This window comes from Melospiza melodia, unplaced genomic scaffold, assembly GCF_035770615.1.
Source record: "Melospiza melodia melodia isolate bMelMel2 unplaced genomic scaffold, bMelMel2.pri scaffold_62, whole genome shotgun sequence".
In the NCBI taxonomy this organism is placed as follows: Eukaryota; Metazoa; Chordata; class Aves; order Passeriformes; family Passerellidae; genus Melospiza; species Melospiza melodia.
In genome coordinates, this window is record NW_026948801.1 from 1,625,362 (window position 1) to 1,650,575 (window position 25,214).

At 51.4% G+C, this 25,214-nt stretch overlaps 1 protein-coding gene across 1 annotated transcript; it reads left to right on the forward strand.

The window, feature by feature from the left end:
- On the forward strand, window positions 1–25,214 carry LOC134413950 (serine/threonine-protein kinase pim-1-like). The gene is made up of 7 exons (XM_063147965.1): window positions 1–12; window positions 22,141–22,242; window positions 22,362–22,412; window positions 22,610–22,976; window positions 23,610–23,789; window positions 24,038–24,187; window positions 24,377–25,214. The coding sequence occupies exons 1-6, from the start codon at window positions 1–3 to the stop codon at window positions 24,142–24,144; spliced, it is 819 nt and encodes a 272-aa protein (XP_063004035.1). The 3' UTR covers window positions 24,145–24,187; window positions 24,377–25,214.

The window sequence follows — 25,214 nt, forward strand, 5'->3', positions numbered from 1 at the left end:
ATGAGGGTGGCTGTGAGAAACCTTTCTGGTTCCCCAGCTTCAGGGCAAGGGTGGTGAAAATGAAAAGAAGCAGATGCTGGGGAAGATGAGACAGGAAAGCCTTATAAATATGATTGCCTGGCAAAAGATTTTGAGTGTATGGAAACTATAAGTGAGATTAAAATGAAATCAAGCTTTGAGACACCAAGCCTTAGTTACTGAACAACTGGAAAACAATGGTATGGCCAGCTGAAAGTAATCTTCCTTTGATGAAACAATACCCTCTGCTTGCAGACAGATCCAAGGGTCAGAGCAGACCCTACTAGCTTGGCAGAAGGAGTCCAAAGAGTAGTTTTTAGGGTTTAAAATGTAGCACAGTATGGTAATGTAACCATTCTTATAGACTGTATATAAATGCTATAAGATTTGTATCTTGTACTAGATTGGTTAGTGAAAATTAGAATATGCAGCACAGAAGAAGATTTATTGTATTGTAATGGGAACTCCCCTCCTCTTTTGGGCATCCATTTTGGGTGTCTCTTTCGATCTCCTCTTTCGGGCCTGCTCCGAGCTGTGGCTGGCAGCTTCAAACAAGGCCCCTGCACCCACACCCTTTGCAATAAACCACAAGTTCCAAGACCTGGCTTCAGATATCTCTTGTCTCTGTCCTTCCCAACCGTCTTAGCCCCCAATGATCCTACAAGCAGGATCAATGGAGTTGCCCAAAAAGAACTTTAGTAACAGGGTGAAAAACAATTAACATGGAGAAGTCAAGCACAGTACAAGAGTTGGGATTCAAACACCTGAGATAAAGGCGAAGCAACAATATAGTGACCAGTATCTTAATGGTCTATTGGTTCCATGAAGGCTCGCTGTGTCCAATGGCCCCTTGGTTCCATTGGGGCCCAGTATTGCAACAATGATTCCCTTGGTTCCACAAGTTCCCAAAGTGTCACAATGGCCCCTTCCTTCCATGAGGCCCTGCAGGGTCACAGTGGTTTCCATGATTTCATGGGGCCTTGGAATGCCACAATGGTCTCCATGGATCCATGGTGCCCTGCGGGATCACAATGGCCCTTTGACTCCATGAGGCCCTAAAATGCTACAATTGTCTTTTGGTTCCACAAAGCCTCACGGCTTCACACTGGCCCCTTGGGACCATGCAGCTCAACAGAGCCACAATTATGCCCTTGGTTCCACAAGGCCCCACAGTGTCACAGTGGCCCCCTGGATCCATGGTACCCTGCAGGATCAAAATGTTCCCCTTGGTTCCACGAGTTCCTACAGTGGAACAGGGTCCACAAGGGCCTGCAGTGTCACCATGGCCCATTGGTTCCACAATCCTCCACAGTGTCACAACAATCTCCATAGGAAGGAAACAAGTGAGCCCCAGTGGCGCAGGGGCAGATGAGAGGCAATCACCAGAGGCCAAGTCTAGCCAGGTTTGACTGTATGGGCAGATTTTGTCCGGGAGTATCCCTTGGATATAGAGAATTTTAGACATGGAATCCCGATTTTGGTGAAGGCGCCTAGACAAGAAAGGCAGTTCTTTCCCACAGGAAGGAAAGCACAGAGCCCCAGTGCTTCGCAGTCAGATGGGAAGTGGCCCTTGACATGTCAAATTCAGTGGGACCTGCCAGACAGCCTCCAGGAGGCCAAACCAGGCAGACTTGTTCCATGTTCCTTTGATTTCATGGAGCCCCATACTGTAGCAATGGTCTCATTATTCCTTGAGGTCTCACAATGTCACAATGGCGTCTTTGTTTCATGAGCCCCAACAGAGTCACAAGGGTCCATTGTCTCCATGTAGCCCCGCTGTGTCACAATGGTTCCTTTTATATATTGGTCCCACAGTTTCATTATTGACCCTTCCTTCCACAGGGCCCCTTGAGTTGCACAACAGTACCCTTGATTCTTTGAGGTTCTGTAGTGTCACCGTGGTGTCCTTGGACCTGCATTGTCACAACTGACCCATGAGGTTCCGTAGTGCCACGGTGGTCGCTGTCAGAGGCTAGATGAGATCAATGTTCCGAGACACCTTGGGATGCTCGGAACACCCATGTGGGGCCAGGGCTGGGTCAGGCCTTGGTTTGTGGTGGGACAGAACCCACCCACAGCCCTGACCTGGCAGAGCTGTCAGTCACATAGCAGATGCTGTGCCAACACCACTTTGATTGGCTGAGCTGTCAATCAATCACATACTACCAGCTGGGGCCTACCCTTAATCTGATTGGACAAGCAACTGGCAGTCCCACCCCAGGGGCAGGCCCATGAAGGTCCGCGGGGTTAAAAGCCAGAGCACGAGGCCAGCCCCTGGCCTGCATCCCAGTTTCTCCTGGGGTTCTTCTGTTGGTGTAGCTGGAATCTGAGTGGTTGGTACCTATGTGTGTGTCTTTCTATGGATCTTCTGTCTTTCTGATGTTCTCTATTTGTTCTCCTTCTAATCCTACTTACCTGGAACATTTTGGGTAACTAAACATCTTAAGGGTTGAAAGTCTTTAGGTTAAATGGGCTAAGTTAATGAAGTTAATGCTTTGATAAGAGTTTTATGTTGAAGTGGATGTTGTAATAAACCCTTTGCCCAAGTTCCTTGACTGTCGATATTTTGCCAGTAAAATTTTGTGTCATTTGGACATCTTAGCTCAGCTGGTTTTTGCATGGTGCTCGTATCACTGAGGCGGTGGGTTCAATCCCTGTGTGGGCCATTCACTAAAGAGGTGGACTTGATGATTCTTGTGGGTCCCTTCCTACCAAGAATATTCTTTGCATCTGCCCATGTTGACAATATCTGGTTGGTGTTTCTCCTGTGCACCTAACACAAGTCAAGGAACCTTTGGTTACCCCCAGCATTTCAGTGTTCTGGGGTGTTCCAGCCTTGTAGGCTCACAATGGTCTCTTGTTCCCAATAGGCCCCACAGTGTCACACTGGCCCCTTGGTTCCACGGGCCCCAACAGTGCCACAATGATCCCCTTGGTTCCACAACTTCCCACTGTGTCCCACTGGTCCCTTGGTTCCATAAGGATCTGGAGTGTCACATAGTTTTATGACATTCGTCCTTGCTGCCCCTCACATCCCCCTGCCCCACAAACAGCCCCAAGCCACTCGTGAGGGACAGGCCCTGCTGGCCCAGGCTGGGCTCAGGGCTTGGCCTTTCTGCTTTCCCCAGGATGGTGCTAAAGTGGCTGGAATCAGAAATGCAGCCCAGCCCCTCCCAGCTCCTCTAATCTCTGAGCACCAGCTGGAATGCAAGGGCATTGATTTCCTGCTCAATTCCCAAACACAACACACACTGATTCCTTGGGGGCTGTTAACCTGAAACTGCCAGTGCTGGAAAAGGGCAGAAAAGACTGAGAAAAAGCTCCCTGGAGAAGGAGAAATTACACAAGGCTTCTCCTTCTAGCAAACAAACAAACAAATAAACAAACAAAATATGAAAGTGTTACCCACTCCAGTGTCTAAAGCACTTGGATGCAGTGAAGGGATGTTTGGCAGGGAAACAGCCCTCGTGCTGAGCATTGGCTCTATGGATCCAAGGCAGGGATCTATGGAAGTCTGCCTGAAGGTCCCTCATGAGCCCCCATTGTCCAGGCTAAAGCTCCCTCAGCACCTCCTCCCTGGCCTTGTGCTGCACCCCTTGCCCAGCTCCCCTGTCCCTCTGTGCCCACGCTGCAGCCCCTCCATGACTTTCTGCTTCCCAGGGCCCACAGCTGCACACAGCACTCCAGCTGTGGCCGCAGCGCTGCCCAGCACAGGACACGCTCCCTGCCCTGCTCCTGCTGCCCCACTGCTGCTGGCACAGCCACCGTGCCCTTGGCCTTCTTGGCCCCCTGGCCCCACGCTGCCTCATGTTCAGCTGCTCACGGCCGTCAGCCCTGCGTCCTTTGGGCCCACGCAGCTCCCCAGCCACAAAGGTGCCCATTGCACTTCAGATACAGCAGGCACCATTGCAAGATGGCCTTTCTTTTCTACCACCTCATGTTCCAAGTAGATATCATAAAGTTTGATAGGAATAGGATTCTAAGTCCCTCTGTTTAAATTAAAATGATCTAATTCAACTGTACAGGAAATTGCTCTTAATTAAATTTTCCCTATCTGCTGTCAGCAAGCATCGTTCTCTTTTCAAAACTAGGTTTTTAGTTCTTCAAACGCTGAGAAGGAAATTTAAAAATATCTATCTCTGCCGTTACTATTTTTGTTCCAGGCATGAATATGGATTTTCTTTTGGCCTTCCTAGCTCGCCCTGTACAGTCTATTGCTACTGGCCAAGCTCACATCTTCCTCTACTATTCTTAAACACCAGGAACATGAAATGTTCCTTTCTCACTCACCTCAGGATCTTCAGCACTGCTGAATACACGCTTCAGGTGACCTGTAGTGGGAAGAGAAAATGAACCAGATGCTCTCATAAAACTGCCTGGGCTGCTGAATCCCACAGAACAAGTCAACCCAAACAGAGATGATTTCCCGTTTTATAACATCCCTCCAGCAGACACATTTCATTCACACAGCTAGCAAGGGATCAGGACAATCTTCTTGCTTGTGCCTACACTGCAGCCAGTTTAGCCAGGAAATGAATACAAATATGATCAAGAAAATGCAAAGTGTTTTTCTTTAACACTCAATGCTCCTGTTCTACCAAAGACATAAAACAGCTTCTGAAATTTTCTCCTTCAGGTACTCTTATATTTATCACTCAGTGTCATGCACTAATTCTGATTAACTTGCAGCAAACAGTTGCCCAGAAAAGCTTCCCCATAATCCCCCTGCAGGTCGTGCAGTTCTATTGTGGAAAAGCACAGCAGCACTTCCTTTCAAAGGGAACAACTATTTTAGCACTCAGTAAAAGGTCAAGTTAGTCAAATCCTTTCATGACAAAATTTAAAAAGAAAGAAGCTTTCTCTGAATTCTGGGAACAACTGCAGAGTATTTGGAAGGCCTTAAAGAAGGTCTGACAGTCTACATTTTCAAATGTGTCTTGCTTGTCCCAGCAACCTGAGGAAATGACAGACTCTGCTGCCCCAGACTCTCCCGTGGAGGGAACGGAAGCCCTGCAGGTTCCCCTGCAAATGCTGCCCCTGTGGCTACAGACACCCCCTTTTAGCTGAACCTCTTGACAGGAGCTTTACCAAACCACTGGCATCCTAAAGCTCTTTCTGTTTCAAAATCAGAAACTCAGCCACCAAGAAAGAGCAGGAAGACATACAAAAGCCAGGTTAGGATACACCCTAACCTAAGCAGAAGGAAGCCTCTACTTACGTGCGAAATCCGTAAAATAATAAATGGAATAAGTAATGCCATATGCAGCAAAAGCTGCAGTGGCCAGATGGTTAAATATTGGCATTTCTGCAATTTTTCTAAAAGCTAAAAAAACAAGCCTCTTGTCAGTGGGCAGCTGCCTACTGACAGATGCTTTGACCAGGAAGGTTCTCCTGATCTGAGCAAGGCCTGGGGCTGCTCTGACACTCAGGCCTTCTGTGCACCAAGGCAACCTTTTGATGTCACTATGACGAGGTGGCAACCATGCCCTGACATCACAAAGGAACAGCTCTGTGTTGGTCTGTGAGTTGATGCAAAGCAATAACCAACCTTCCCTACAGCAAACACAAAAGAGCCAGGGAAGTTCTTCTCTGTCACAAAGCAGTAAAAATCCCCCCCATGGGCCAAACCTCAGGGATCCAAGAGGAACTCCAGGAGTGCCCCAAGCACCTACAGCCTGTACCCCAGCTGAGCACTCAGATGGGAAACAAGCAAAGGAAACCAGACCAAGAAAATGGCCCACATCATTGCACATGTGAGAAATGACTCTCACTTTTAAAATTTTAAAGGCTTAGTAAACCTTAACAAAGTAAAAGTTGCAGCATTGGGAGTCTCTGTGACGAGCAGCCATGTGTTCATCTACAAAAAGGACGCTCTGCCTTTTATACCCTTAGCCCCTCCAAAAGTTTTGCCAGTCAACACTTTCTCTGCTGTCCATTGGTGGAGATTACTTTCTTGCATCCTGACTGGAGGTCAGGCATTGTTACACCCTGCCTGCTGGTCACAAGCCAGCCCTCCCCAAATGCCCTGACTACCCAGGCTGTTACAAGGGGGACTGGAAAGAGGACTATGGGAGGATATATTACAATACCATCACTACACATTTGAACATCCACATAACATCTACTTCTTAATTGTCAGAGCCAACCATTGCATTACTCGTCTGGAACACACAGAACCATGAGAGAAGCCACTGTTGGCATCACAGCTGAAATGTTTCCTAACAAATCTCCCCACATATTTGCACCTTTATTGGACATGCCCAGGGCTCCGGTGCGGGTACATCTCTGCCTTTCTTCCCCTTTGGCAGCAGTCGAACTGGCAGCATCTGCCCGCCAGCAGCAGCTGCTCCCAGCTGGGAACGCCACTGGCGGTGCTGATTTCCAGAGGCTTCTGTGTGCCAGGGGATGCCAAGGAGGGAGCGGGTTGAACGGTGCTGGCGCTGCTGCTGCTCTGTGCCAGAGAGCCCCGGCTGGGCAGGGCACGGTGCCCACTGCGCTGCGGGCTCCTTCTCCTGCCACAGCTGGGCACACCTGGCCACAAGGCATGACAACCTGTGGGCAAGCCAAGGGGTTTCTGGGGCTGCACTGCTCTGCACACACCCAGCACCTGCAGCACTGAATTTTAACCCTCAAACAGGTAAACCAAAGGGAAACAGCTGGAAAAGATTTCATTTCAACCATTCTTTATGCTTCAATAGAAATGACCAAAATGAAAGTTACCGAGCAGGGCCCAATCCACACGGCCAGCTCAGTGTGAGAAAAGAGGCATTACTTTATTTCAGTGCAGGGTGCGTGAGGAATCACTTCCCTGAAACATGCACACCCACGGGTTAGTATCCATGGAACTAAGACATTACTTTCATTACTTTTATTAATTCCTTTGCTCAAACTCACAGGCTAAACATTCTCACAAAGTGTTTGACATGTTTAAATCACTTCCCCAAAATAACTGACATTTAGAGTAGGGGTCTCTTGAGGGTCTCTGGTGGTCATGGGGTGAACATCCCATTCCTCAAATTCTCCTTCCATGGTTAAGAGCCTTCTTCTGCTTGAATGCATTGCAGCTACCTCCTCAGCAGGCCCACTGTCTTTATTCTCAAGGCTAAGACATCCACTTGCACACATTAACCACTGCTGTGAGGGAAGGTACGATCAAGCACTGCCTGTTAAAGATTAACACATTCACAATTTGTTGCAGGTCAACACTTCCCCAACATCTCTCGTTCCTTCTCTGGGAATCAAACACAAGCATTTTGTGATCCCCGAGCCCAAGGCCGCCTCCAACCCTCCTGTCACCCAGCAGCCCTTCTCTCCTCACAAACAGCAGGCCCAGCAGTGCCTTCCCTCACTGGCTCCGTCACCAGCTGTGTCAGGAGTTCTCTGTCACACACTGCAGGACCATCCTGGACTGTTTGCTCTCCGCTGCACTCTGTTGCCAGCAGACATCCCCACCCTGCTCCATGCCCCGTGCAGAACCCTGCACCTGCTGTCTATGGGCACCTGGCAAGGGGAGGCACTCATGGCAGAGATGCACCAGCTGCCCTGGGCAGGAACCAAAACCCTCTGGCGGCACAGCTGCTGGCCTGGGTCTGGCACAGCTCTGCACGCCCCACTCCTCACGGGCTCTGGGCTGGAAATGCAATTGCACTTTCTGCCTCAGGGAGAAATACCAGGGCTGCACAAACAACGGCCAGCATGCCACATCCCAAAGGCACTGCAGCATGGAGCTGAGAAGGAAGAAGACCCTTCCCCAACTCCTAACCATACCAAAACCACCATAATGGGGACTTTTAATCTTCTAAATGTAGAGTTGATTCACAGGGTGACAAGGGAATCTTCCAATGCAGTTGAAGTTTGGTAGAGTTTTTATTCTGAGTCCTACTCAGACTGTTGATTTGAAAATTTATTTTAAAATACTTTTTAAAAGGCTGTGCAGTCATATGGTTTTGTTCTAATACCAAAATGGCTGGATGAAATGTACTGGCATTTTAATTACATCCAAACTGATTAGTCTGTAAAAGCTTTCCTGCAGAATAGCCACTAAACAAGAAATGAAAATCTGTGGACTGTTGACTTTGCAAATTTCTACTAAACTTTTCAGACAATGAGCCATTTTTAGGTAGATCATAGAGCAAATTAATTCCTATGGATAACTTGATTTGGATAAACCTGTTGATTTCAAATTAAAGCTGCCAGCACATACTAAGTGGAAATCTGAATACTCACTTCCATGAGCTCTGAATTATTAGATAGTCATTGTTTGCCATATTAACAAAAATTAACATTCTGGCTATCTTTTTACTTACAGTCAGCTCTTCAACACTCTTTGTAACACCAGGATGAGAGTTTGTAGCAATGTGAACCATGGGTTGGTGGAGCATTGCAGAGGGCACCTATGTCAGCACTAAATGTTCACATTTACCATAGCATCCCTTCTTGCCTTTAATTCCAAGCTACAGCTCAGTTCATGCAGTATAGATGCACACTTGTAGTCTGTATTTGCAGCTGGTTCATACTTTCTTGTCCAGAAAAAAAAATAATGCTTGGTTCTCAAATCAAAATAAAACGAGGAGAGAGTCAGGTTCTGGATAGGTATAGCAAGAACTAAGAGATTTATTTGCAAATATGTTGAAGAGTTGTTTGTACATGCTGCAAAACCATCAGATTAAAAACTTGCACTCTAACTTGCAAGCTGAGGTTTGCCTGTTCTTTCTGGACTGATTTCTTGAGGCCAGACACTGAACCTAATCAGTAAGAAAATCCAAACCACAGGAGTAGTTTGGAGAATATTGTAAATTATTCTGTCATGATGCTTTTTGCCTAAAAGTTCTGGCCATCATCCCATTGGAGTAATTAGAGGAGATCGAAGCCATCATACTGTGCCTGTGCACACAATTCCTTCCCAGGAGTAATCCACGAAGCAACGCTGACAAATCCACACCAGCAGCTGCTGCCACACAGCCATGAAGCAGAGAATATGTATTTCTGCTACACTTGGACAGCTGAAGATGCCTCTGCTGAGCTAATTTTAGTGACTGCCCACCACAGATGAGACCTTGTGGTCAGTCTCCAACAAGTCAGGGCAGTTAATATTCTGCCTAAATGAAGTAAGTCTAGCAATACATAGACCATGGAGTCTGAGGAAAGCCAGCAGCTGTGGGAGATTTATTTTGTTTCCGTAACTTTCTTTTTACTAATTTATTGCAGGCAATTATTTAAAGAATGGAATCTTTTGGCATACCATTGGCTGGAAGGTTGGTCAGTCTTCCATTCATGACTCCTCTGAAAGCATCACCCCAGTGTTTTTATCAGTAGCTCTTCCATCATCATGGCTCACACAGCATTTCCTGCAGCTCTTGCTGGAGTCAGGGAAAGGCACCAGGAGAAGGGGGAGAAAGCTGTGTGCAGAGGCTGTGTCAGCTACAGAGACATTTCTTTCCTCTGATTTGGCTGAAAGGCTGCAGGAACCTTGCTGGCACTGCTGGTGGGGTGGCCTTTGGCAGGGCTGGGCAGAGTTTGGGGCCCAGGATCCCTCCTCTTGGTGGGACACCAGGGTGAGCAGCCCCTGTCCCAGCCAGGAGCAGAGGTTCTGTGGCTCTGCCCGGGGCACAGGGACCTGCCACTGCCACGAGCTCCTGCCGCGGCTCCTCTGGGGCAGCTCCTGCTCTGCAGTGATGATGGGCACAGCTGGGGGTGGCTGCAATGGAGGGGGGCTTCCAGTGGGCTCTGCTGGTCTGCCACACTGGAGCCAGCAGAGCTTCTGGAAGGAGTCTCCTCTTGTGAGCTGCTGGAGCTGGCACTGGCCACAGAGCCGCTGTGTTCATCCCTGACAGGCCCAGAGCACAGCAGCCTCTGGGCATCCTTGCTGCACGATGGCAGTGAGGAGCCATGGACCAGAGGTTCAGTATGTGTGACTCAGTTTCCTGATAAACTGTGCTAAGAAAACCCTGCATCCCTCCTGCCAGATCTAAGACACTCCAAGAAATCTGTTGGCACGTTGGGAACTCAGAATTGTTTGAATTTTGAACAATTGTCCTATGAGCGCTTTTGATGGTTTTTGTCATTTTGTGTTGATTCAGTTGATCCTTCAGAGAAGCTTTCCTAATAATACAAAACAGGAGGAATTGTGGAGACCCTGGGGGGGCATTCCCTCGCGTAGGGAGACACAAAGCTCCCCTCAAAAAGCTGTTAGACCCCATTGGCTCCTTCCCCTGTTCCTGTGTCTGTTCCTTTGTTCCTTAGCCACACCTTCCCTATTCCCTGATTGGCCCCCTTATCTTTGTACTGCCCCGAGATCAGGGTCAGCCCCCAGGCCCCTGTGGAGACAAAGTGAGACCCTCTGTGTGTGGGTGCTGGGAGCTGAACATCTCCCTGCACAGCTGAATAAAACATCTGTGGAGATTATGCAAAGGTCCTTTTTGCTTCTTTACCCTGGACTATGCTAGCAGCAATTCAGACTGCTAGAGAGGAGAAGCTGCAGTACTGGCACCAAGGTTTTGGCAACTTGACCATAGGCAGAGAGGGTGTGCAGGATGCTGCTCTATGAATTCCTTAACCAGCCATCTCTGGCGCTGGCATATTCCCTCCAGCTTCTGCTGCAGCCAGGGCCACCTTTGGTCCAGTAGATGACACTGTTATTTGAAAAATTCGGCCCACTCCTTGGGCAGGAGGCCATCCACAGACTCTGGTCCTGCAGCCCCTGCTCAGCTGGGGACAGTGCTCCCTGTGGGGAAGATGGAGCAGCCATCACAGGGTCTGGGGGGCTGCTTTCAGCAAGGTGGCCAGGCTCTCTCCCTGCTGGACTCTAGCAATTGTTTGGGGGAGCTGATGGCAAATTGTATGTAGTCCTGTTCATCCTACTCAGAAAACATGACAGCTTCTATCATTCTTCTGCAGAGTGGGCACGCTGGATTTCTCTTTGCCCACTGCAGGATGCAGCCCAGGCAGAACTGGTGGTGACAGGGCAGAGAAAAATTCACATCCTTCTTAGTGCCCTGGCAGATGGGGCAGCTCCATTCTGTCCCCATGGCCATGTCTGTCTGTCCCAGCAGCAGGGAAGAGCTGAGGACCTTGAGCTGCTCTCATTGGCAATCTTGCTTGGCCAGAGCCCAAGCTCGAGGCAGAGTGCTCCAGGCTCTGTCAGTGCCCAAACATAAGCAGAAAGGGATGTTGTATCACAATCCATTCCTTGGTGAAGGAGGTCCATAGCAGGCTCAAGAGGCACCTCAGACACTCAACAGTCAAGGCAGTAACATATGGACAGGACACAGATGGCAGTTCGTGGCTGGGAGAGCATTCGTAGGCATATCCAAGGACTTCCCAGGAACTCTCCATAGCTCTGGGATCTGCCCATCAGCTCTGTCAGAAGCTTCAGCAGAACCACCAAATTCTTAAAAAGCAGCTCCCAGACACTTTTTCTACCATCCTGCCTGAGTAGCTGGGTTGCTTGCTGCAAAACACTCTTTTTCTTCTCTTCCCCAATGCCCTGTGGACACTTGGGGCCAAAATAAAAAGCTCCTGGCCCTCTGTGTGATGTGATAATACAGTTTTTATATTTCCATGCTGGGATGAAAGAAAGCTGTGCTGTGGGTCAGGAAAGGCCAGGACCCACTTGGCCTTCCTGCAGGCTGAGGGGGTCCCAGCAGACATCCTGCTGCTTTTTTGGGGAATGTGTGAGAGGGAGTGGAGGGGGTGACAGAGAGCCCGAGATCCTAGAGTGGAAACTCAGCTCCAGAGTGGCAGTGCAGACTCTCCCTGCTGAATGCCTGCTGGGACTGGCAAAGAAGGAAATTGCCCCAATAACAGCCCGGTGGCACTGTGTCTCAGGGACAGGTACAGGGAGGTGACAACAAACAGCAGCATGGCCCGGTCTCACAGCTTCTAGGAAGCAGTGACAGAGGAGCCTCATGTGCCAGAGATTTCAGAAAGGCTGTCTTCTTAAATGGCCACTCTAAAACCCCTCTCTTTGCCTCTTGGGTTTGTGAATGCTTTTGACAGCCACAGCATCCTGGGGCAATGCGTTCCATGATTTCATTAAGCACTCCTTGTAAAGCACCTCTCATTGTTCAACTGAGCTGCCAGCCTGGTCATTTCAGAGGGTGCTGCCTTGGTGGAGAGAAAAATCAATCTTCTGCCTTTCAGGGAGCTGAAGGAGGAGGGACTCTTCACCATCAGACACCTGGCTGGGTCCCATTCACAGGTCCTGCTTTGTAGACTTGGTGAGGTGTGCTTGGCAGTTGCCAGTGAGGTGAGAACATTGTTCTGAATTGTCCCCCATACTTCATACACAGTGTGTAGGGTAGGTATGTGCTTGTTCATCTCCATGTGTGCTCAGGGTCTGCCTTCATTCCTGGTTAGACCTGATATTTCTAATGTCTGTCAGCTCTCTGTAGGATGTGTGGGTACATGCAGCTGTATTTACTGGCAGGTCGGGTATCTGACACTCATCTTTGAGTGTGGAGCCTTTATAATGCAATGCGCAAATGCAGAAACTGAGAAACTAATGATGTTATTTGCCAGAGTCCCAGTCTCTGCCCAAGCTATAATTCAACACTCCGAATTATTCTGTAGAACCTGAGCCTGTGTTTTCTGTTTCCTGGCTGAGTGTTTCAGCTGTTGGTGTTGCTTTTTGGAACAGGAGCACCTGACTCTTTTATCTTTATGACTTTTGCCTTCATGATTTGAAAGCAGCTCTTTATTTATTTTCTAGTAAAAGGGCCTAAAATCGAAGCTCTGGACATTTAAGAAGGGTTAAGTAGAACACTTAATGAAATTTTTATTTACGCCTGCAGTAAGCAGGTCTGAAGCCAGAAATTGGTGCCACAGTAAGTGCCTTTCTGTGCTTGTGCTCTCCTGCTCTTCCTGTCCTTGTATGCTCCTCTGGACAGTGGGATGTGTTGTCATTTCCTGGGACTTCTGTTGAAGGCAACTGGTTTTCTTTTCAAGGTGATTCTTATGTTTCCCCTCATGGCTTCCCCAGGTGACCAACCTCCGTTCCAAGGTGTCCTGCTCTGCCATTGTCACTCTGGGAGAGCTCTCTGTGACCTTGAAGAAGGACATGGACTCTGAGGTGGATGAGGTTGCTCGGGTCCTTCTCCAGATGGTGTCCAACTCCCCAGAATTTGTTCAGAAAGCAGCCAGTCAGAGCCTGGGGATCATGGTGGAGAATGTGACTCCTGCACGAGCAATGACTGCTCTCATGGACATGGGAGCCAAGTAGGTTCTTCTTCTTTTAGTAATGTTCTTCACCTTTGTGTGTGTGGGAGGGAGAAGGGATGAGACAGAGAATGGGAATGCTGGGAGGGAAGGGTCCTGTATCCTGCATCTTCTGTGAACTCACTGACTTGATTCTCCAACCAACCTCACTTCTTTCCTCTTGTCACCTATTTCTGCCCTCCTGCAGCCCATTAGTTCTCAGAATCACAGAAGTGTAGAATATGGGGAGTTGGAAGGGGCCCATCAGGACCATCGAGTCCAGCTCCTGGCCTTGCCCAGAACAGCCCAAGGGTCACACCAAGTGCCTGAGATTGTTGTCCAAATGCTCCTTCAACCCTGTCAGGCTTGGTGCTGTGACCACTGCCCTGGGGAGCCTGTTCCAGTGCCCAGCCACCCTCTGGGTGAAAAACCCTTTTTCCTGATACCCAAACTAAAGCTTCTCTGACTCAGCTTCCTGCTGCTCCCTGGAGTTCTCCCAGTCTCTCAGATTTTCCTAGATGTGGTGACTGATGGGGAAGGGAAAGTGCCTGCAAAAGCCAAGGATGGAGCCTTGTGCTTTTGTGGGCAGAGGGACAATTGCAATTGCAGCTGTGAGCAGTGTTTGGTATTTCACAGTGCTAACCACAGAGGCCCTGGGAAAACCACATCTCCTCATGATGCCATTAACTTGAGAAATGAGGAGGGTCCTTGCTGGGGCATGGAGCACATGGGGGACAATCTGCTGGGTGTGGCACAGCCTACACAGCACACACTCCTGCCAAAGGAGTCTTATATGACTGTCCTGGCCTTAGAGCTCTACTTTCTATTCAAAGTGATGTTTCATGTTAGCCTTGAGATGATGAATCACTTTACAGGCACCTTCACAGGCTGACTGCCATGGGACAGTTGAAGCAAATGCTGCCTTAAATGTTGGTGCTGGGCCTGATAGTTCCCAAGAGACACTCTCTAGAACAGGACAGCCTGGCTAAACTGCCTGCCACCCTTTCCTCAGCTTTCCAATAGGGTAAAACATTCAGATGGATCCATTGCCAAGCCCCACAGAAGAAATAGGCTGCATTGCTGGATATTCTGCAACTTCATAGCCCACCACGTGTTTTCCCTGCATTTGTTGTTTTCCAAAGTTCTGCAGATTTGGGGATACATGGGTGAAAAGAGCCTCAATCCTGCTGCAGGTCTCTGTGGTGTGCATCTGCCCCTGCTCTCTCCATTGCCCTTCCTACTCATGGCATGGGGGCCCTGAAGCAACTCCAGATGGAGGACAAGATGAAGGGCAGTCATGGCTCAGCCTCACACAGAGGTGAGGGTGGAGCTAGGCCAATCTCTGCTGGCAGGAAGGGTCTTGTGGCAGCCCAGAGAGGCTGTGCACATTGCCAGGGAACAGCTGTGCCCTGCACGTGCCCCTGCAATGAGCTGTGCTGCTGCCAGTGCCCCTGGAGCTGTGGGGCTGCTGAGCTGTGGGGCAGGCAGAGAAGCAGGAGGGTGCATGTGCAGCTGAGCCATTCCTGGGGAGCACAGGGCTCTGGGCTCCCTGCTGTCCCAGGGCAGCCCAGAGGCCAGGCTGTGCCTGTGCCAGCTCTGGGCAAGTGGCTCAGGGTTTGCCCTGGCCTGCCTCAAGTGTCTGCCAGCAGGAGCATGTTTCCCTGTGCACCTGTTTGGACATTTCCAGGAAATGTGTCCCATGAAATATGGAGCTTCAGATGCTTTAGGTTTGCATGGTGGCTTCTGTTTAACTTTGTGTCTCCGCTTTGCAGATCTGACTAGTTACCGTCTTACCGAGAAGTTTCCTTGGGACACTTCCAATGTTCTCTCACCCACAAAGTCCTCGCCTCCCATCCAGAAGAGCTCTCTTTCCTCCAAGCTCAGGAAGAAGCTGCCGCCTGTATGGAGAGTGTTTGAAGAATAGGATTGATGCGTTAGGCTTGATAGTTACAGATGTACATATGTTCTGATCTTTAGATGTAGTTTTGAATTAATGTGTTTTGATTCTGTCTTTAAGTTTTGATTACCTGTTTTTAATTCTATATATTTCATTTTGATGATGAAAAAAAAGTAAATAAATAAACAAAATTGAAAAAACCAAGAGGAGAATGTGAGACCAGGACCTGCCAGCCTAGAGATTATGGGAGTGCAGCTCACTCAGTGTGCCAGTGTCTCACCACATCCTTTCCTCATTGGGCCTCTCCTCTTCCTCTTTGGCCATGTTTTCTTTGTGTCATTTGTGCTGCTCTTTGTTACTTGGCATTACAACAGAGTCACCTGTTGACCTGTTTGAGGGACAATGGATCCAAAAGATCCTGTCTAGTCAAAGGTTTTCTACCTAGGTGTGTTCTGTGCTCACCAAAGGCCTGAGCAAAGAAACCAAGAGAAGTGTGCCCAAATCCCAAAGCTTTGCTCCTTTGCAATCTCCCACAGATCTGGCTCACAGGTGTCTTCAATCACAATTCCATAGGTAAGAAGAGGTCATGGATTTCACTGGGAAATGATGCACTGCTTTGGCAAATATACATCACCTGTATGTATATTTACCCAGAACAGCAGTGCAGCTGTGTTGTTTGCCCCTTGTTTGCAGAAGGATGAGTGCACTGGGAGGCCAATAACAAGTGACAAGGGTTCCTCCAATCTGCACTGCAGCCTGGGTGCCATTCAGCCCAGAGCTAGGGGATCATTTTTTCCCATGGACCAGTGCTTGCCAGTGGAATCAATTCCTGCACAGCTGGAAGAAGCAATTCTGGATTCAGCTCCAGCTCTTGGTAGGCTGCATGATCATTGACAATGCTGCCCTTCCAGAAATTATTCTGCAATTTCCTTTCATAGTCATGTGAAGCTTTTAAACTTCACATTTCAATTTGCTTTGCCTTAGGGAAAAACACTTCTGGGCCCAGTGCAAACTGAAACCTTTTGGCAGCAAAGTCCTCATGGTTGCCAGCTTCTGATGTTACACAATGTCACCTGGCTGCATGTGTTTGATTAGCTCTGGGTCTAGTCCCGGCCTAGTAAAGCCCAGGCAGGGTGGCACGTTGCAGGGGAAACTGGTCCATGAGCTTATGGGGTTGCCATCAGCAGCAGAGTGAATGTGCCCTTTGGGGATTCCTCTGGAGACAAATTTAGGGACCTACCCTATGCCACAATATTCTCTTAAATCTTTCTCAAATATCCTAGAAAAGGCTGTGAAACTTCACATCTCCTTGCACACCCACTGTTTGAAGAGGGGCATTTTTGTCCCTCCTCAAAGTCATTGCTCTTGCACATCAGAAACATGAACATCCACCAACAGGAATGATGCATGGTCCTGCTGCTGCTGCTGCAGAGCACTGGGAAGGTCAGACCTGGGTATTACCAATATGAGCACTTAGTTAGCATTTCATGCTCCTTCAAGCTGTCCAGATCTCAGGGCTTTTTGTTTCAAAGCAGCCACTGCACCATCTCTAGGGAAGAACAGGAAATGGGAAACAGCAACTACCAGCCTTGCAAGGGTGTAGGAGAAAACCTGAGGTGTCTGCATCAAAAGATGAATGGGAAGAGTGTAATTGCCAAAGCAAATGCTCTCTTAGGACAGCAGGAGCAGTTCTTTACTGCATGCTTGCATGAAGATAATTTGGAATCTCCTTTTTGTATCTCATGCAGAAAAGGAGCTCTTAATAATACCACGCCACTTAAACCAGATTGGGATGCAGCTCTGTAGTGGTTCACAATGAAGCAGACTGCCTGCTGTGTCACTGCCAGCCTGGTGAGACTGCGAGGGACCATAGTGTATCCCATGCCTGTTTTGCCTCCAAGCAGAGCTTGGTTTTCCTTATTAGTGTGGAGTAAATTCAAGAGTAATAAAATGGACAATTAAACTGGCCACTTTGGAGGATATGCTCATGCTTTCGCATGTCAGTCCTGTACCTCATGCTCCCAAGGCTTGTTACTCATCATTGAATATTTTAACAAAAAAACCTCAGCTCTCATGTTACATCTGAAGAAAATTGCACAAGATCATCAAGAATTCTGCTGTCAGGAACAAGACAAGAGCCTTCCGACACTCACTTGCAGCTGTCCTGGATTGCTGCAGCCCTTTGTGAAAAGCTGCTGCAGACAGAGTGTTTGGAGTTGGTTTGGGCCTGTATGAAAGATCTGTGGAGCGGTGTGCAGGGCTCTCCTGGCAGGAAACTGTTTGTCCAAGCCCAGGGACACGGTGCCGGCAGGAGCGGAGCGGCCCCGCTCCCAGCCCGAGAGTCTGTGAGCTGAGCCACGCCGGGGAGAAAAGGCAGCGAGGGGCTCCAGCCCAGCTGCTTCACTGCCCTGCCCGCTCCATGGAGCTCTGCCACGGGAGAAAGCCGACGCCGGACGAGCCCCCGAGCTTCCATCAGCTGCTGGAACTGCTCCGTGACAGCTCCTGTTCTTCCGAGAGAGACCCCGGCGCCTTCTTGTAATGCCTGTCATGGGGGGATTCTGTTTGTTAATAAACTGTTGGGGGTTTTCCACTTTCATCTATTAGGAATAATTTCCTATTGCCGGAAAGGGATTGTTGGAACACTTTAGAGGAGACGACTTATTGCACAATATCCTGTTTGAAGTTGTCTGAACTGTGTGAGAGAGATGGTGTCACACAGGAGCATCCCCAAGGCTGCTGAGGGGAAGGCACAGAGGAAGACAAACCCAGTATTTCTGAGGGAACTCCTTGGCACCAAACCAACCTGAGTTATCAAACAGCAGACCTGATGTTTCGAGACATGGGCCAAAGGGGAAACCTTTCAGTGTGTTTGGTCCAGGCTGGGTTATGCTCGAGGCAAAGGTGTGTCAGTGTGTTGGATAATACTCTTTTCTTGACCTGGAGATGGGGACACTGAGAGGTGTTTTAAAAACTTTTATTCCATTTTCAGTCTCATGAGAAGGGTGAGACAATACAGATGTTCTAATTCACGCCATCACAATCAAAAGCCAACTACTTCCTAATTATAATACATTATAAGTGTTTCTTGGTCCATCAGCCTTTTTGCCATGCCATGTTGTAGATGCCTTAAAGCCAATTATTTGAAACTACCCCTCGTGGGTCCCACTACAATGCATCTTTCATAGATCTGTTTTTCCAAAGTCTTATTTGCAAGGCCATTTTTTGAAACTTTTATCTAGCTCCATTTCTCTCTCAACAATATCTGTCCTATTCCATGGAAATTTTTAAGTTAGTATTTTTGTTTCAAGATTTATATACAGATTCATACTTTGTGGGCCTTCTATTAGGCTCTAAAAACTTTCTACAAATCCATTTCCCACATCAGTGCACTTGGCTCCTTCTCTCCTCATTGTGCCTGGCAAGCACAGGAGCCCAGAGTTCCTGCAGAACCCATCACAGCACTCAGTGGGAGCAAACTTGTGTCCAGTCCTCACCTGGAGCTGTGGTGCCCAGCATTCCAGCACACTGCAATGAGGAACTGTTCCTGCTCTTTCAGAAGGAGCTAAGGAGCTTTGGCCTTCAGATCAATTGTCTGCAGGCTCCTGCAGTGCCTGGTGCTGCTCCCTTGCCAGAGGCACCCCAGGCCAGGGGGGCACATCTGGGCTGCTGTGTCTGGCTCTGGGGCTCCCTGTGCTGGGCAGTGAGGAGGAGCTGCAGAGGCTCTGCAGGACTGACAGGATGGGCTTTGGGGCTGGCAGGAGAAGCTGAGGGACCTGGGCTGCTGGAGCTGCTGAAGAGGAGGCCCAGGGCTCCTCTTGCAACTGCTCCAAGGGTGCTTTCAGAGAATCCCAGAATCAGCAAGGGTGGAACAGGCCATGGAGATCATCAAGTCCAGCCTGTGCCCTGACACTGCCTTGTCTCCCCTGAGCCTCCTCCAGGATAAACAATCCCAGCTCCCTCAGCTGCTCCTCACAGGACTTGTGCTGCAGACCCCTGCCCAGCCTTGTTGCCCTTCTCTGGACACGCTCCAGCCTCTCCGTGTCCTTCCTGAATTGGGGGGCCCAGAACTGCAAACAGCACTCGATGTGCTGCCCAAGTAGTGTCGATCACAGGGGAAGAATCCCTGCCCTGCTCCTGCTGGCCACACCATTCCTTAGCCAGGCCAGGAGCCATTGGCCTTCTTGCCCACCTGGGCACACTGCTGGCTCATGCCCAGCCTGCTGTCCATCAGTCCCTGCAGTTCCCTTTCTGCCTGGCTGCTCTCCAGCCGCTCTGGCACCTTGTTGAGGGAGGCAGGCAGGGAGGGAACGGGTCCAGATCCAGTCCTTCCTGAAATGTGGTGTTTGCTGGTACTGCCAGTTCCCACATCTTGGTATTTCTGTATTCTGGCACAGCCCAAGTGCAGCAATTTGCTGGCAAAGAAAGCCAAAACCAAGCAAATACCTGGTACCTACAGCAACCCGATCTCGTGTTTGCTGACACCGCCAGTACCCAGATCGGGAATTTTTCAGATGCCTACACAGCACAATTCCAGCAATTTGCTGGCACAGAAAATTAGCATCAGGAAATTTCTCAGTGCCGGCTCATCCCTCACCCAGATCTGTTGTGCGCTGGCACTGCCAGTGCCCACATCTGGCAATTTCCCTCTTCTGGCACCACCCATGTCCAGCAATTTGCTGGCAAAGAAAGCTAAAACCTGGCAATTTCCCCTTGCCAGCACCGCCCAATCTGGAGTTTGCTGGCAGCAGGACCCCAGGAAAGAAGGAAGGAAAGAAGGAAAGAAAAAAGGAAGGCATCCAGATCCAGTCCTTCCTGGAGCCTGAAATGGGCTGTTTGCTGGCACTGCCAGTGCCCAGATCTGGAAATTTCCCTATTCCGGCACAGCCCAAGTGCAGCAATTTGCTGGCACAGAAATCCAAAACCTGTGGCAGCTTCCTGCTACTGGGTCTGGCACCACCCACATCTTGCATGTCATGTAACCAGAACCCAGATTTGGAAATTTCCTGGTGCCAGCAGAGCCCAAATCTGGCAGATTTCTGTCGCTGGCAATGACACCACCCAGATCTGGTGTTTGCTGGCAGCACCAGCGCCCAGATCTGAAAACTTCCTGGTGCTGGCACAGCCCAAGTCCAGCGATTTGCTGGCACAGAAAGCCAAAATTTGTAAATCTGCAGGTTCTGGCTCCAGCACCATCCAGATCTGGCGTTTTCTGGGATCGCCAGTACCTAGATTTGGAAATTTCCCAATGCCTTCACAGCCCAGGTCTAGCAATGTGGTTTTAGCTAGCTTAGGAAGAGAAGTTCCTTGGACGGTGACTTTCCTTTTTCTTGGAACTGTTTAAACCTGCTCTGGACTGAAAACCCAGACAAACACCGGCAGCAGCTCACACCTGTGGCCCCCCCCGAGCTCTGGGACGCTGCATTCCAGCGCCAGAGGGACTTAGAAGAGACTGAGTGAGCCAACTAGAACACACGAAAAGGGCTTTCTGAATTTGCCATCTCTTCAGCACTGTCCGAGGTTTTATTTAATGCTATTCATTTTTCATGCTTGTGAATACTTTACTTGTTAAATAAACTGGGGTTTTTTTCACTTTTCTCCAGGAAAGTCTTTTCCTGAACTAGTAGGGGGAGGGGCTTCTTGAACTTCTTTCTAGATGGACCCCTTTTGGAGATTTCCTCCCAAAATTTGCCCTAAACCAGCACAGTCATCATGAAAATTTCACCAGTGACATAATTTCCTGGTGGCAAATCTTGTGACAGAAGCTTGACCTTGTTCTCCATGAGAGATTCTTGGGAAGAGCAGACAGGAGAGAATTCCTGGAAAACTGAAACAGCATTCCAGAAGTGAAATGAAAATGAAGGAAACAATCCAAGATGTTTTCCTCTGTTAATTTCTATGCTCCCCTTTTCCATGTTGCACTACTTCTCCATCCCAGTAATTCCAGATGCACCTCACCTCTAAGATTGGTGACTTAGGGATTTTTAGACACTGTAAAATACCATGAGCCACACAGAGTTTTCCTTCCCCTGTTTTTACTGGAAAGCAACACTGGAGATGTAAGTGTGGTGCTTGGGTCAGGTAGGAATCCTACACCAAGGGAAGGTGGCCCGACAGTGTTTGACCCTCAGCAAGGACAATGCCCAGCAGCAAGCGAGGGGATCGCTGTGCCAGTGTGCAGGAGTCAAGGCTCTGCATCTGGGCTCAGCGCTGCAAAGTTCCCGTGTTTGGGCAGACGGAGGGGCTGTCCCCGGGGCGCGCGGGGCTCGAACGTGGGGCTCGTGGGGCGAGCGGGGAACGGACACGGGGACGAACGGCCCCGGTGCTTCAGTTGCAGCAGCGGCAGCGGCGGCAGCGGCAGCGGCGGCAGCAAAAGCAGATATTCTCCAACACTCTTTCTCTTTCTTTCTCCTCTCTCCCTTTCCCGCTGTCGGGCACCCTTCTCTCAGGGTCCCTTGCCCGGCGTCCCTCTCCTCTCCCCGCCTCCCTCTCCCCTGCCGGGCTGGGCCATGCCCTCGGCCCGGCCCCGCCCCCAGGCGGGGCTGCCCCGTGCCCGGCCCCGGCCGTCCCGCCGCGGTCTCGCCTCCGCCCGGCTCTGGCAGTACTGGCGGTGGCGCTGTTGGGCGGGCATCAGTGCCTGGGGCGGGGGCGGCATCGCCGCCCTTCGGCTCCGCCTGGCCCGAGCCCAGCCCCGGACCCGACGCAGGCTCCAGTCCCGACCCCAGCCCCGGCCCCGGCCCCGGCCCCGGCCCCGACCCCGGCCCCGGCCCCGGCCCCGGCCCCGACTCCGGCCCCGGCTCCTCCCGGGGCCCGCGGAGGACACACGCGGCGCAGCCGCTCCCGCCGCCTCCACTGCGGTTTCCCCGGCCCGAGCTCCGCCTCTCGGCAGCGCGGCCGCCGGCACCGAACCTCCCGTGCCGCGTTCCGAAGAGCGAACGCCTGGGCATGGCCGGCCCGGGGCGGGTGAGGGGCGCTCGGGGGCCGTGGCTGGCCCCGGGCCGAGCGCTGACAGCCGCGTCCCGCCCGCAGGGAAGACGCAGCAGGGCCTGAAGGAGCAGTACAGGCTGGGTTCGCTGCTGGGGCGCGGCGGCTTCGGCAGCGTCTTCGCGGCCACGCGGCTCTCGGACGGCGCCCCGGTGAGCGGTGGACAAGGAGGAGTGGGCGGAGGAGGAGGAGGAGGAGGAGGAGAAGGGCAGAGGATGGGGCTGGGCAGGGCAGGCTGCGAGCTGAGCCCGCTGCTCCCCTTGACTTGCAGGTGGCCATCAAAAGGGTGCCACGCAACCGCGTCCTGCACTGGGGCGAGCTGGTGAGTGAGCGGGGCCAGCAGCCGGGGCTGCCGGCCGGGGATGAGCCGAGGCCCGGCAGGGTGGGAGCCGCCAGGACACCCCGAGGGAGAGCGGGCGTGGGGCCAGCGCAGGGCACAGAGCATCCCTGGCTGGCTGAGGGTTTCACGAGCCCCAACACGGCATCAGCCCCACTGATGGCATCGTGCTCCTCCCGCAGCCCGACGGCACCAGCGCACCCCTGGAGATCGTGCTGCTGGCCAAGGTGTCCACTGGCTTCCCTGGTGTGGTCCAGCTGCTGGAGTGGCTTGAGCTCCCCAAGGACATCTTGATGGTGCTGGAGCGGCCAAAGCGGTGTCAGGACCTGCATCGTTTCATTCGGGCACGGCGGTTCCTGCCCGAGGAGGAGGCGCGGGAGCTGTTCCGCCAGGTGCTGGAGGCCGTGCGGCACTGCACCAGCTGTGGGGTCCTGCACCGCGACATCAAACCAGGGAACATCCTGGTTGACCTGGACACTGGGCAGGCCAAAGTAATTGACTTTGGCTGTGGCACCTACCTGCAAGACACAGCCTACACTCACTTTGCAGGTGAGCCCACACAGGGCTCCTGGGCCCAGCATCTCATGACCCAACATCTCCCAGCCCAAGCTGGCTGTGGCAGCAGGGATTCTCTCTTTTGTGGCCTTTCATGGCACTGAGTCTTCAGCTGAGTTTCTTTTGAAACTCAGGGCTGAGTGGGTAGCCATCTTCCAGCCCTGCTGGCAGCCTTTGCCCCCCACTCTGCCCAGAACTGGTGCTGGGGCAGCCAGCCCAACAAAAACACCCATGGGTGGGAGTAGCAGAGAGGGGGGACTGGAACCGGTGCCCAGCCGGTTTGGTGTGCAGGTGAGAAAGGGCTTGGACTGCTCCACTCACCTGGTCTGTTGGGGTTCATAATGTTTTTTGGGGCAATGCAGGCAGGGAGGATGAGAGCATGGTTTTTCCCAGCACTGGGTGGGTTCTTCCTTGTTATGGTCAGGACTTGCCAGGGCTTCCACTGCCCCCTTGAAACACCAGTGGCTTCTTTTCCAACCCCAAGTCTGTACACAAGTCCCAGGTGCTGGTGAGAGGGCAGTGCTCACCCTGTGTGCCACTGAGGCAGCCCCCACATGCCCAGGGATGCTGGGGCCAGGCTCTGGGAGCAGCAGCATCCCCCTGATGAACTCCATCTGTATTCCATAGGAACACGGTCATACAGCCCCCCGGAATGGACCCACTTTGGCCGGTACTATGGCAAGCCAGCTACCATCTGGTCCCTGGGCATCCTGCTGCACCAGATGGTCTGCGGGGAGCACCCTTTCAGGAGGGGCCAGAACATCAGCCTGGACCATCAGCTCTCGCTGCCACAACGGCTCTCTCAAGGTGGATCCTCATCTCTGGGCTTGTGGGGAATTCCAGTGCTGGGAGACAGCAGCGGGCTTGTGGGCATCCTGCACTGGCAGCTGCTGAGGAGGTGGCACATGTCCTGCTCTCCTCCAAAACAGGGAGTTGATGGGAAAGTTCAGGCCGAGCTTTGAGCACATCCAGCATGGCCTGGGCATGGGAATGGTGGGGCAAAGCCAATAGGAGCCTTCTCCAACTAACTGGTGGTTTCTGGTTTCTCTTCCCAGAGTGCCAAGATCTGATCAGGCAGTGTTTATCCATGCTGGACTTGGAAAGGCCCTCATTAGAAGAGCTGTTCTGTCATCCTTGGATGAAGGATATTCATCTGCCCTAGAAGAAGGGAGAGAGCCACAGGCACACTTTGATCCAGGGCCCTGGTAAGTTCCAGCTCCACACATGCCTTGGCAATCAGAAGCAAAGGAACCCAGCCCTTTTTGTGTTGCCTGTGCCACTGCATCGGGCTCATGGGATGGGAACACACAGACCTTGTGCTGGACCTGAGCTGCTCTGCCCAGCACTGGTGGGCGCCATCCCAGCTGGTTTTGCTTGTTCTGGTTCCCTGACAGCTGGGGCCCTGGGCAGAGCCCTGAGAGCCTGATCTGCCCCCAGGGAAGGAGAAGGAGCCCCTGGAGAAGCTGTACCAGGTGGGGCTGCTGCTGTTGGAGAGAGTGAGGATGACACCAAGGATGACAAGCTCTTCCTCAGCCTGGCCAGCTGAAGATGATGGACTTTGATTCTGGCACCTTCTTCAAAGCCAGGCTCCACAGTGAATTTGCAGATGAGTCCACATGCAGGGGGATGTTCTCAGATTTGGGCATTGCCCAGCCTGGCTGGGAACCAAAGGCTTCCCCTTTGCTGGGGCAGATGCAGCTCATTCTTCAGTGGCTGCCCAGCTGCTTTTGGCAGGGCTGGGGCATGGCCTGGGGTGGGTACGAAATGGGAGTGGGCTCCTGGCCCTGCCAACAGCCCCCAGCACCCACCATGCCCCGGGCTGGGGCTGGGGCAGCCAGCCCGACACAAACAAAGCCCCATGGTGGGAGCAGAGGTGGGACTCCAGAACTTGTGCAGGGGCTGCTTTGCTGTACAGGCAAGGAAGGGCTTGGGCTTCTCCACTGCCCTTGTTTGCTTTGGGGTCACCGCGATTTTAGGGGGCAGTGCAGGGGGGGAAGAGAGAAAGTGTGGGCTTCCCTCACCCATGGATGGGTTTTTCCCTATCATGTGGGGGTTTGGCCTTCCTCAAGGCCCTGACAGAGATGGGAGTTTTTACTGTTTTTCTTGTTTTCTCTTTTTGTCTCTAATCTCTTTTCAATAATGTGTTGTTTGTTTTTCCAGAGGAAGCGTTCCAGGTGGTCCAGTGTGGATGGGGAAGTGCTTGGGAGCAGCTGTGGCGTGGATGGGCCGTGC

Bases quoted from the DNA above. Each gene is read 5' to 3' on its own strand.
- LOC134413950 (XM_063147965.1), top strand. The intron at 22,243-22,361 runs GTGAGCGGTGGA...CTTGACTTGCAG, and splicing joins GGCTCTCGGACGGCGCCCCG to GTGGCCATCAAAAGGGTGCC. The intron at 23,790-24,037 runs GTGGATCCTCAT...TTCTCTTCCCAG, and splicing joins GCCACAACGGCTCTCTCAAG to AGTGCCAAGATCTGATCAGG.